At 40.7% G+C, this 14,161-nt stretch overlaps 1 protein-coding gene across 4 annotated transcripts in view; it reads left to right on the forward strand.

Moving 5' to 3' along the window:
• The window catches only part of rab27b (RAB27B, member RAS oncogene family), a 153,969-nt gene that overhangs the window by 120,451 nt on the left and 19,357 nt on the right, over positions 1-14,161 (forward strand). For all 4 annotated transcript variants that reach the window (XM_060850683.1, XM_060850746.1, XM_060850899.1 and 1 more), the window contains 2 exons: positions 5,594-5,765; positions 9,503-9,588. In XM_060850683.1, coding sequence (XP_060706666.1) covers positions 5,613-5,765; positions 9,503-9,588 — 239 coding nt within the window. In that variant the 5' untranslated portion in view covers positions 5,594-5,612. The remainder of the gene's footprint in view (positions 1-5,593; positions 5,766-9,502; positions 9,589-14,161) is intronic.

The following is a 14,161-nucleotide window of genomic DNA, read 5'->3' on the forward strand; positions in this document are numbered from 1 at the left end:
CAGGAGAAAGTGAGGATTGCAGATGCTGGAGATCAGAGCTGAAAATGTGTTGCTGGAAAAGCACAGCAGGTCAGGCAGCATCCAAGGAGCAGGAGAATTGATGTTTTGGGCATGAGCCCTTCTTCAGGAAAGGCTCCTGAAGAAGGGCTCATGCCCGAAACGTCGATTCTCCTGCTCCTTGGATGCTGCCTGACCTGCTGCGCTTTTCCAGCAACACATTTTCAGCTATATTCAATTACATCAAGACTTCGGCAATATCCAGGCTTGGGCTGGAAGTGGCAAATAGCTTTCAGTTCACAGATGCCCAGAAATGATCATCTCCAACAATGGCTGCAATAGCAAGCAAACAATGGCTGCAATACTCTGTCTTGGATGATGGTGAAATAAATCATAGTTGAATCAATTCAAGGAAATAAAGGGTTTTCCATCTCTCTGTTGACTAGATCCTTGTGGATGGTAGCGAGGCATTGAAATGTGAGAAGGAGAGACATCATCACAGAACATGTAGCCTCTTCTTTTATAGCGGCTGTTTTGATATGGGGTATCCATTCATTTTCTGACCTGAGGAGGGATTTAATGATGGGAAGGTGACCAAAGGTCAGGAAGAACTGGCTGAGTTGTGCAAGTTAGTGACCACATTGGCACTTAAGTGAAGTTAATTTGATTAGATTAGACTTACAGTGTGGAAACAGGCCCTTCGGCCCAACAAGTCCACACCGACCCGCCGAAGCGCAACCCACCCATACCCCTACATTTACCCCTTACCTAACACTACGGGCAATTTTGCTTGGCCAATTCACCTGACCTGCACATCTTTGTGACTGTGGGAGGAAACCGGAGCACCCGGAGGAAACCCACGCAGACACGGGGAGAACGTGCAAACTCCACACAGTCAGTCGCCTGAGTCGGGAATTGAACCCGGGTCTACAGGTGCTGTGAGGCAGCAGTGCTAACCACTGTGCCACCGTGCCGCCCACAGTGTTAATGTTAATGTTACTTGTTACTGGGTGAGTCCTTACACTGAACATTGGGGACACTGGAACTATTAGTAACGCTTATTATTACTTGTGTGAAAAGGATATAGAGACACAAGAGAAAAATATTTTGCCAGAATGATTCCAAAAATGAGAAGTTGGACCTACATGGAAAGATTAAACAGGCTGTTTTGTCCAGGAAACAGAAGATAGAGGATGGCTTGACAGCTATCTTTAAGATTTTCAAAGGGATTGTTCATGGAAAAAAAAAATGAAGTTTTGGATGCAAGCAAGACCAGGATTATGGACAATAAATGTAAGATAGGCAGCTAATAATCCATTTCAGAGAAGCCTGTTTATGCAGTGAGTGGTTAGAATGTGGAACTTATTCAAGCAAGATGTAGCTAAAGCAGAAAACATAGATACCTCACAACTATATCCACGAACATTCACTCCCTCCACCATTAATGCTCAGTAGCAGCAACATGTACTATCTAAAGAAACACTGCAAAAAATTGCCAGAGATCCTCAGTAAGCACCTTCCAAACCCATGATCACTACCATCTCGAAGACAAAAAACAGCTGATAGATGAGGTTGCCACCACCTGCAAGTTCTCCTCCAAACCACATTGCTTCAGTGTCATTGGGAGGAAATCCTGGAATTCCTTCCCTAAAAACATTTTGGGTCTATGTACCACACATGGAATGCAGTGGTTCAAAAAGATAATTCACCACAACCTTTTCAGGGGTAACTAGGGATGGACAATAGATGCTGGCCAGCCAGTAACATCCCATGTTGTATGAGTGAATTAAAAAAACATATCAGCCAATGATCATCTCCGACAAGACGGAATCCAACCATTTCCCTTAACGTTCAATGATGTCACCATTAATGAATCACTGTCAATATCATAGGGCGGACCACTGACTAGAAGCTGAACTGGACCTAGCCCATATAACTACTCTGGTGACAAGAAGGATAAGAATTCTGTGATCAGTAACTCACTTCCTGCTTCTGCAATGCTTATACCCCATCTAACAATGCACAAACCAGGAGGGTGATAAAATGCTATCCACCTTCCTAGAACTGTGTAGTTCTAAAAATATGCAAGGGGCCCTACACCATCAAGAGCAACGATGCTGCATAATTGGCACCCATCCATCACCTCCAGGATTCCCTTCCTTTGCCACTGGTACCACTTTCAAAATTCACTCCACAACCAGGCTGCTTGGGAGCACCCAAGAACTCTATAACCTAGAGAATAAGGGCGGTAGATACATTGAGATATCATGACTTGCAAATTCCCCTTAAAGCACAACACTGTCCTGACCTGGAATTATGTCATTGTTCCTTCACTGTCACTGGTTTAATTTATTTGAACTCACTGCCGAACAGCATTGTGGCATACGTACACCCTAAAGATTTCAGCAATTCAAGAAAGCAGTTTACCATTCTCTCTCAAAGTCAATTAAGAAGGGCAATTAATGCTGGCCAAGGTAGTAATACCAGTGAATGAATTTTAACCAATAACATAGATGCATTTAAAGTGATAAGCACAGTTAAGGACGATTAGTAACAGATTATGTTGGTAGGGTAAATCAAGTAACAACAGAAGATGTTTGTCTGGAACATTAGCACTGGCCTGAACATGTTAGGTCAAATGGTCAGTTTATGTTGTAATTACATCCTTCCTATTGCTCATGAATTATTCTTTCATTCACAGTTTGTATATATTGTGTAATTGACATTGTATTTCTCTGCTTCTGTTGGGTAGAGAGATTGCAAAACTTGTCTTTACAAAAGAATTCATCATTCCTGAGTTTTATTAATTTAACACTTGCTGTGTTGTATATGTAGTCCTTATTATCTGGTTGTCTTATAAGAGTCGAAAAGTGTGGTGCTGCAAAAGCAGAGCAGGTCAGGCAGCATCCAAGGAGCAGGAGAGTCAGTGTTTCAGGCATAAGCCCTTCATCAGGAATGCAAAGCTTGAAAGTCCAAGTCCCTGCTCCTGTGACTAATTCATATGATCCAATGTTATTATAGTGAGTGAATTAAGGTCTGTTCATTTTGTTGGATTTCGTGAAATGAAATATATCTTTTCATTGTGTGGTACAAAACCTACTGGGAAAGGAGAAAGGCTTTAATTTACCTTTCTGCTTTATGGAATATAACATTCTGTTTACTCTTGGAGACCATTAGTCGTGACTGACTTCTAGATACATTTTCAGAAACCTCTGTAAACTCAATACATTCTCTGTTTCTCACAGAAAGATGGAAGTAACTCAACAATTTGAAAACAAATAACACATTAGTTAAAGTGTCTTTTTGAAAAATAACTGTACATGCAGCAGTAAAAAATGAATGTAGTAATCTGCTTTTTGTCAGTGCACTCAATCTATTGCATTTGTAGAAATATCCTTACTGTTTAGCAGAGAAATGTTCATTAGACATGTGTAAACACGTAACTTACTTTAGTCAAAGTAAATCTTAATGGAAGTTTATGTTCATGATCCACATACCCATTAATTGAAGCTGTGAAAGGCTTTGAACTTATCACTTGCACAAAAACTCAGTTTGAGATATAGGAAATAAACTTTATGAGACACAGTTATTGGGAGTATCAACATTGTGACACACCTCACAGAAAAGGAACTGTACTTGTACAACCAACGTCAACTCTCAAGAATTCTATGTCAAGGCTGCATGTATAATTTTAAACAGTTGAAATTGAATGCTTTTCATATATAGTTTTCCAAATCAACATGGTTGACAACCCTTCATCTGTGAGATGGTGGGCATATTGCCTCAGGACTTTGACAAGGTCAGATGATATCATCTACTATACTTGGATGGCTACACAATCCAATTTTAGCAAGGTACAGGTTTCCAGGGATGCCATGCATGAAGTTGTCCCTTGCTAATGGTGTGACATGGTCTTTAATGATTTCTTAATTAATGCTTCACAGACAATTGCATTTTAAAAAGCTTCTACAATGAGTGTAAGTGAAGAGAGACAAGACATGAATTTCTATGAAAAAGATTTAAGAGATATAGAAAATTGGGAATCAGCAGCCTTTATGTCAGGTGAGGATGGCAAGTCGGATTGTTCCCAGTGGAAACTCACCCCAGAATTTATGCCATGCGCTAACAGAAGCTGTGATACAGGCACAATGCTTCAAATCTGCAGGCAGGCACTGCTAAACCATAAAACTAGTGGTTGTCTGGGGTCACGTATATTTGCTGTTAAAGGGATGTGCATGTCATGGGCGGAGGAGGTTGGCCCAGGCTCCATAAGATTAATAAGGGGAAAGAATGACGAAGAGATGGTGGGGACAGGTTGGATGGAAAGGTGTGATTAAGGATTGCAATGTGAAATGGAACCAAGTACCAATGGGATGTAGTTGCACTGTTAAGTTGCAGCCATGATTTTATCTGTTCGTCTCTGCTTTGTTACTTTGTCACCTGACAACTGGTACCACCAATAAATGCTCGCTCCTTCATATAAGTCACATATTTGACCATCACTGCCCCTTTAAGTTTTATTGTGAATTGCTTGACACGAAAACTGACACAATTTAAGTTCAATTGAATTCTGAGGAAGGGTCACTTGACCTGAAACATTAATTCTGATTTCTCTCCACAGACGCTGCTAGATCGGTTGAGCTTTTTTTTCACAATTTCTGTTTTGGTTTATGAGTTACAGCATCCGCAGTTCTTTGAGTTTTTAATATTTAACCTCTGGGCACATTAGGACTCTAATATAATGCTCTGATTTGAGCTTCACATTTCTGGTAGGATGTGTTTAGGTCAGAAGTTTGGTTTGTAGATATTTCAGAATCAACTGCCTTAGAAATGTTATCACATATCTTTGCAGCAAGTGAAACTTGAACCCAGAACTCCTGGATAAGTTACAGGGACACTACCACTGAAACACATTAGCATCCAATTCCCAGATTAAACCCAGCTCAGTATTCCACAACACTGAAATATCGCATTGGATGGAAATTGAATCAAGCATTTGACTTGAATGCAGGAATGCATTCTTTAACCAAGTAGGGCCAGTGGGCCAGGGCTAACTGAACCAGGGCAGACAGATGGAATTGTAGTTCACCCATAAATCCTACTTGGGATGGAAAAGCACAGAACTTAGCAAATTAATTGCAAAAAAAGGAGTGCCAGAAGATGACTGAAGCAATACACTGCAGCACCTTCAGCAGTGAGAAGCTCTAATAGTATGTGAGATTTATGAGATAGTTTCCATGAGAAATGTAGACATAGGAAGTCATCATGGAAAGCTTTGGAAGTGTTTCAAACTTGGCATCTCTAAGAAGTTATAGTTACAAACCAGATTCGGTTCTTAAAGTGAAACACATTTCTACTTTACAGGGATAAAAATATAATGAGACTGCAGGACTCTTGAGATTTACATGCACATTAATAAATACTTTGATTAAAACTCAGTAGCTGCTTAGAGTACCCAGGTGTTCTGTATGTTTGGAACCATTTGAAATGTAAATATTTCTTTGTCACCAACAATAAAGATTGCAGTTAAAGAGTGAAGATGGTCTCTCATAGGATTTTGATTCTCATATTCTGCTCTTTTTCAACTTTTTTACAGCATCAGCGTGAATAGCACTATGACTGATGGGGACTATGATTATCTGATCAAGCTCCTGGCTCTTGGAGACTCAGGAGTTGGTAAGACCACGTTTCTGTACAGATACACAGAGAATAAATTCAACCCCAAGTTTGTCACTACAGTGGGAATTGATTTTCGAGAAAAGAGACTGGTGAGTACTTTCCTATTGTTTTAACCATTCTAGCTGAAACCTAATTCCCAGAGATAAGCTAGGAGCAGCAAGGTAGCTCAGTGGTTAGCACTGCTGCCTCACAGTGCCAGGGTCCCTGGTTTGCTTCCAGCCTTGGGTGACTGTCTGTGTGGAGTTTTCACATTCTCCCCATGTCTGTGTGGGGATACTTTGGTTTCCTCCCACATTCCAAAGATGTGCAGGCCAGGTGAATTGGCTATGTAAATTGTCCATAGTGTTAGGTGCATTTGTCAGAGGGGAGGGTGGGTTACTCTTCGGAGGGTCGGGTTGGGCTGAAGGGCCTGTTTCCACACTGTAGGGAATTTAATCTAAAGAGGAAAAGACTTACACAAAATTAAATTTGCTTCAAAAGAGTACTTGTAGAAGTAATTTTCTGTCCATTATTTGAATGTTTTGTGGGGAAATGTCACAGTTTTCAAATGGCAGATATCATTGTTAAGATATTGTCGGTTTCCACTTATTGCAAAGTACTTTCTGGCCAAGTGGGATCTCTGAGGTGATTTGTATAATGAAAGATTAAATTAATCAGAGAATTAAGCTAATATATCAATGCTCTTATGATTGAAGCTATAGAAACTAGGTTTGGGCTGATAAGTGGCAAGTAACATTTGCAACACACAGTTGCTAGTCAATGACTATCTCCATCAAGGAAAAACCATTCACTTTGAATCCCTCAGTGTCAACAGCCTTAAGCTCAGCATTGACCAAAAACTGAACTGCATCAAACATATAAGTAGTATGGCTGCAAGAGCATGTGAGAGACTGAGAAATGTGAGATAAATGACACAACTCCCCACTCCCCAAAACCTCTACATCAACTAGAAGGCACAAATCAGAGTGTGATCAGAAACCCTCCACTTGTCTGGATGAATGCAGCTCAAACAAAATTCTAGGATGACTGGAAAGACTGAGGGGGGTGAACTGATAGAAGTCTACAAGGTTATAAGAAGCATAAAGTGGATACTCAGAGGCTTTTCCCCAGGGTGGAAAGGTCAACTACAAGAGCATACAGGTTTAAGGTGAGAGGGGGAAAATTTAGGGAAGAAGGGCAGGGAAAGGTTTTTTTTCAGAGGGTGGGTGCATGGAATGTTTTGCCAGTGGAGGTGGTGGAAGCAGACAAGTTAAGGCATATCTTGATATATAGATGAATGGGAGGCGAACAGAGGGATAGAAACCACATATGGGCAATATGTAGCAGGTTTAAATAGAATTAGGATTTGGTGCAGGTTTGATGGGCTGCATTGTATTGTGTTATTGTATATTATTGTAAGAAGTCTACTTGATTTGTAACATATCACCAGCATCAATATTCACTCCTTTCAACATCAACACACTGTAGTAACAGAGTGTAACGTCAACTAAGTGCATAGTAGTAAGTCACCAAACATCCTCTGGTAGATTCCTCCTTCTAAATGTCTTCCACTTAGAAGGTGAAAGTCAGCAGAAGTGTGGAAGACCATCACTTGTTAATTTCCCTCCAAATTACATGCTGTCTTGATTTGGAATGATATCCCAATTCTTCCTTATTGCTCAATCAAAATCCTGGAGCTTCCTTCCAAGTAGCACTGTGGATATACCTATCAGATAAAGTACAAGGATTCAAGAAGGTTGCTCACCACTATCTCCTTAAAGATAATTAGTTTTAGGCAAGGAATGCTGGCCAACCAACAATGCCCACATCCATGAAAGGATAAGTATAATAAATTGATACTAAGTGAGATGCCTTTCCATCTCAAACACTCCTCCCCATTGAGATGATGTCTTGTTGCATTTGACTGTATCCTAAGCCTGATGTGGGATGTGCATAATTTTGATCCCACATGTGAAGAATCTAATCACAACGCATCCCATTCAAATCAGGCAATGCCTTTGATGGTAAGCAACAAATATTGGAGATCACAGCAACTCAGGTAGCATCCATGGAGAGAGAGCTTGCTAACGGTTCGAGTCTGGATGACCCTTAATTGGGTCTGTGCAACAAAGATGTACACGGTAAAAGAGATGACATGGATTCCTGCTGGAGGGAAGAGCAAAACCTCTTCAGGGTAGACATTCCTCGAAGAGACATGGCAGTCGATTAAACACAATGTAGGAGCAAATTACTGAAGATGCTGGAATCTGTGCTGTAAAAAAAAACAAATGCTGGAGATCACAGCAGGTCAGACAGTTTCCATGAGTTTAGGTGACTCTTCATCAGTGTCCTTGACTGTGCCAGGTTTAGACCCACAGTGAACTTTAATTAAGTATTTAACTACAACTTTGTTTTCCACAGGAAACGTGAAGGAAGGATAATATTCTAATGGAAGGTGCTTCTTTACTCTTTGCCCATTCTGTTTTTTGAGCTTAAACTTCCTCCATGACCTGGTAGAACATGTTTTTATTTTGACATGTTTGAACCAGTGAACATCCTTCGACGCTGACTTTCCTTTGTGTTCAAAAGCTAGAAGGCAGTGGCTCCCTGAGGGATTCCGTGTATCAACAGTAATTTAGTGAATGTTGGGAATTTCTAAACTGGCATCAAACCAGCCGGCATTGAATCCATCTGGCTTGTGTGACTTTTGACCAACATTCTTACCAGTGCAAACTGTCTATAACTTCCCATAGGAGACAGTCTATCATGGAGAACCAAAATAACAGATCACAATGATACTGTAAAGAAACCTGAGGATAGCCATCATCAAACATAACACCTCAAAATGTACTGGTTAACATTAAATAAAGGGGAGAGTGAAGGATATTTTCTATTGAAACTATGTCCCATCTTGTCTCTCAATATTGAAAATCCAACCCAAGCTGGTCATTATCTTCTCAATGAAAAATTTTATGAATTGAAATTTCTTTTTTGTAGGATGGTGTATGGCTTGGAGAAGAAATTGCAGGTGCTGGTATTCTTATACATTTGCCACCGTTGTTCTTGTAGATGTAGAGTTTTATGGTGGTTTGGATGGTGCAGTTGAAGGAGATTTACCAAGTTGCTACACCTTGTAGATACTGCACACTGGTGGTGGGAGAGTGAGTGTTTAACTGGTGGATGAAGTGCTATAGAAATAGATGGTGTTGAGCCACTTGAAACATGATAGAAATATAAAATCCTGTGATCTCATTCCAGGGTTTCCAATTTATTTTAAAAAGTAATATCTTTTAAGGCAGAGAAAGTTCTTCAAATTACTGTATCATAAAAGAATGGGAATTGATTTGATTTGTTTCTGTAATCTGCTGGGAATTTTTATCAAGATGTCATGAATTTAATCATATAGCTAGAAGACTGAACCATCTTGGTCATGTCTTATTAGCCCATGTCTGACAAGCTGTAGGCTCAAAAGGGGCATCCCAAGACAATTTGCCAGTGGGGATGGGACTGGAAATGAACCACGCTGGACAACCATATGAACGAGGTGTTTGTGAGTGTAAGGGGGGGTGTGTGTGTGTGTGTGTGTGTTTTGGGTGGGGGGAGTATCTAATGTGTGGGGTCTGGGTGCAATCAAGAACCCAGAATGTTTTTCTGGGTCTACAGTGTATACCCTGTTTATCAATGTAAATGTAAAAGTAGACAAAAGGAACTCTCTGCGACAGTAACATTGCCTCTTTACTGCGAAATCTGTAAGGAATGGAACTAATAAATCTGATAATATTAATCCTTTGTGACAATCCACCACTTGCAGGCAGCATCACTAATAAAATTGCATTCTTTTGTTTAGGAGCACCGTGTTGGAGGAGTGAATGGTAAAACAGACAAACCTTTTAGAATCCATCTCCAACTATGGGATACAGCGGGGCAGGAAAGGTAATTCTGTATATGCTGTTAATCAACATGCAACCACATCTCAACCCCAGCACCAATATATTTGCAGTTTGTGGTGGGAGGGAGGAATATGATGTAAAATAGAGCGGGAGAGGGTAGGCCACTGCAACCCCCATCCAATACCAAATCATCTCCCCAGTTATATGGTGTTTGACTAAGACATTGACTAGTTCTCTTGCCCTTGGAACGTTTGAGGCCTTTGGGAGCAGGGTTTCACTGCCCTCATAACAATACCGTTTTCTTTATTTCAAAAATATACTTTGTGGATAAAAATACCTTTATATAGATACATAGACACTGAATCATGTAAAGAAAGAAACAAACAAGCACTGGAGTTTGACTCTATATGGCCAGGGAAGGCATACTGAAGGAACTCATCCCTCTGCCTTACCATCTCAGCTGAGAGAAGCAAAACATGAAGCTTACCTGCTTTTGGAGGTTGTGCCTGGTGCCAATTGGACCTGCCTGCCCCAAAGATGTTCGCCCCATTTTATACTTCCTTAGAACTGCTTGGCACCCAGTGAATGCTGGCACTGCTAGTAATATTCAACTGCCAGCCAATCAGATTAGGCCGAAGTTGTTGGGGTCAGGATTTCTTTCTCCATGGGATGATGGTCTCATAATTCCCTCATTTAGGCAGAGCCCAGTGGGTTATCACTGAAAGGCTAGCAGCAGCCTTTATAACAGTTTGTAACACCAAGCCGAGGTTGTGGAGTAAAGAATACATCCCCTCCCCAGTAATATTCCGCTCTGTAAATTTCTTCAGTTTTTTTCATACTCTAATCAACAACTGACTTACTTTCCTCCTGCTGGTATAATTATATTCTATTTAAAGAGGCTGTGCCTTGATGAAAAAAAGTTTGGTAAATACATTTTTTATTCAAAGAGAGGAAAAACATACCACTTCAGTACTAATAGTACTGAAGACTTGTGCTCCAGAACTTGCCGTGCCCCTAGCCAAGTTCCTGCAGTACAGTTACAACACTGACAATTACCCGACAATATGGAAAATTACCCAGGTATGTCCTACAAAAAAAGCAGGACAAATCCAACCCGAACAATTATTGCCCCATCAGTCTACTCTTGCTCATCAGTAAAGTGATGGAAGGCATCATCAACAGTGCTATCAAGCAATGCTTGCTTGGCAATAACACCCTGCTCAGTGACACCCTGGGTTCTGCCAGGGCCACTCAGCTCCTGACCTCATTATAGCCTTGGTTCAAACATGGACAAAAGAGCTGAATTTCAGAGGTGAGGTGAGAACACTTTTTGTATTCATCACTGGTCAGTATTAATACCCATCCCTATTTGCCCTGAGGGCAGAAGAGATGCAACCACATTGTTGGTCTATAGCCACATGTAAGCCAGACCAGGTACGAATGGCAGATTTCCCTCCTAAAAAATACTAGTGAACCAGTTGGGTTTTTCCAATATTCAGCAGTGTTTTCATGGATGTGACTAGAATCTTAATCCCAGGTTTTTTATTTAATTTAAATTCTAACAACTTTTGACTGCAGCCACATTGACCAAATGTGGCCTCAGGAGTCCTAGCAAAACCGGAATAAATGGGTATCAGGGGCAAACTTTCCACTGCTTGGAATCATACCTGGCACACAGGAAGGTGGCTCTGGTTGGAGGAAGTCAGTCCAGGTCATCTCTGCAGGAATTCCTCAGGATAATTTCCAAGGTCCAACCATCTTCAGTTGCTCCATCAATGGCCTTCCCTCCATCATAAGGTCATAAGTGGGGATGTTCACCAATGGTTGCACAATGTTCAGCACCATTTGGGACATCTCTGATACTGAAACAGTCCATATTCAAATGGAACAAGATTTGGACAATATCCAAGGTTGGGCTGACTAGTGGCAAGTAACATTTGCATTGCAAAAATGCCAGACTATTACCATTTCCAATAAGAAACAATCTAACCTCTGTTCCTTGAAATTCAATGGTATTACCATCACTGAATTCCCCCTGGCTACCAACATCTTTGGGGTTACCATTGACCAGAAATTTGAGCACAGAAGCACAATAGCCACAACAAAAGATCAAAGGCTAGGAATACTGTGGTATTCCTTGATTCCCCAAAGCCTGTCCATCATTAACAAGAAATGAGTCAGGAGTGTGATGGTATACTTCCCACTTACCTGGATGAGTACAGCTCCAACAACACCCAAGAAGCTTGACATCATTCAAGGCAAAGCAACCCACTTGATCGGCACTACATCCACAAACATCCATTCCCTCCACCACTAACACTCGGTAGCAGCAGGGTATACTATCCATAAGATGAACTGCAGAAATTCACTAAGGATCCTCAGACAGAATCTCCAGATGGTTGACTACTTCCATGTAGAGGGACTAGGGTTGTAGATACCTGGGAACACCACTACCTCCAAGTTCCTCTCCAAGCCACTCACCATCGTGACTTGGAAATATATCACCTTTCCTTCACTGTTGCTGGGTCAAAATCTTGGCCATAGTAGCTTGACTGCAGCAGTTCAAGAAGGCAGCTCATCACCACTTTCTCAAGGCAAATAGCGATGGACAATAAATGCTGGCCAGCCAGTGACACTCACATCCTATGAATGAATTCTTTTAAAAGTTATGAGGGAGAGTTTAAAGCCATTGGGCTTTCAAAATGATTCTGCCTTCAATTTGATTCTGGCCTGTCTAAGGGAGTGTAACGTAAGAGGGATTTAAACCCTTACATTTAGTTAACCAGAAGATCTTTCAGTTGTTCCTTTGATTACAAGTTGGTAACATTGCTTGATAATAGTGTCTGGAAATATTCAGCATGTCAGATGAAAGGTCATTGACCTGAAACATTAATTCTGGTTCCCTTTGTGATTTCTGCCTGATCTGCTGAGTTTCCCCATGTTATCTCTTTCTGTGTCAGATAATCAGCCTCCACTGTGGTTTGTTTTTTTGTACATATTTAATCTGCTCATTAATTAACTGTGGATAGATATCAGATGTTTTATTGGGTTTGTAAGAAATATTTAGCATGTTGCTTCTGCTGTTCTATGTTAAATTAACTATGTGAAAGAGGGTTATTTAATGCTGAATGGCATTATAAATACATTCGCCAATGTTTTCACTGCTGCCAAACAGTTAATGTAACATTTCTGCTCTGAGCATAAAAATGTTTATATGTTTTAAGTAAGATCATAAGAACATTGAACATAAGAGCAACATTAGGCCATTTGGACCATTGAGTCTGCTACACCATTCAACTATGGCTGATATGTTTCTCAACTCAATTCTCCTGCCTTCTGCCTGTAACTGTTGATCACTCTACCTATCAAGACCATAACTATCTCTGTCTTACACACTCACAATGACTTGACCTTCACAACCTTCTGTGGCAATGAGTTCCAAAGATTCACCAACCTCTGGCTGACGAAATTCCTCCTTGTTTCAGTATTAAAGGGTTGTCCCTTCACTCTGAGGCTGTCTTCTTGGGTCCTAGTCTTTCCTACCAGTAAAACCATCTTCTTCACTCTATCTAGGCATCTCAATTTTTTACGTTTCAATCAGATCCCCCTCATCTTCAAAACTCCAATGAGTACAGACCCTGAGTCCTCAACGGCTCTGTAAATAATTCATTTACTTTAAGCAATGCCTAAACATTGGTAATATAAATATATATTGTCAAGATATTCTATAATTCCAAATTTCAAATTCAAATTCTATTGTGTACAATTCTTGCTTCTGTTGCTCACATCTTTTATTTGTGTGTGAAAAATATTCTTTGCCAAACTATTAACATCCTCCTGGAGGACCCCAAGTGCTGACTTTTGGAAGGCAGTCATTACCCAATGGAAAATAGTGCTACAAGTGAGAAACATTGTTTAGTTTGTAGACAGAAATAGGAATAACATGTCAATGGTTCAATGAACACAGAGAGAAAAATATTCTTTACACACAGTCCATGCATTGTGTGAGCTGACTGACATGTTTGGAAACCTGAGAGACCGCTGACAATTAGTGTGCCTGAGTTGTCAAAGCTAAAAGAGGAGCTCTAATTTAAAGTGCTTCAATCAAACATGCCTGAATCTTATCAGCCTCAACAACACCAATAAGCTTGACACCATCCAAGACTGGTACCACATCCACAAACATTCACTCCCTCCAACACTGACACTCAGTCGCAGCAATATATACTATCTACAAGATGCCCTGCAAAATCCATCATGGGTCCTTAGCAGCACCTTCTGAACCCATGACCCTTACCATCTAGAAATACAAGGGCAGCAGACATATGGGAGCATCACCACTTGCAAGTTCCCCGCCAAGCCACTCAGCATCCTGATTTGGCATTCTGGATCTACCTCCAGCATGTGGTCTGCAATGGTCCAAGAAGGCAGTTCATCACCATGTTCTTAAGGGCAACTAGGGATGAGCAATAAATGCTGGCCAGCCAGCAATGCCCATGTCTCATAAGCGGATTTAAAAAAAACGTGCATATAAAATGTTTTCAAAAGGTATAACTGGTAAATAATTAGTACTTGTAATAGTACTAGTACTGGTACATGTGACAACAAATGGTGGC

This window comes from Hemiscyllium ocellatum, chromosome 1 (assembly GCF_020745735.1).
Source record: "Hemiscyllium ocellatum isolate sHemOce1 chromosome 1, sHemOce1.pat.X.cur, whole genome shotgun sequence".
Classification (NCBI taxonomy): Eukaryota; Metazoa; Chordata; class Chondrichthyes; order Orectolobiformes; family Hemiscylliidae; genus Hemiscyllium; species Hemiscyllium ocellatum.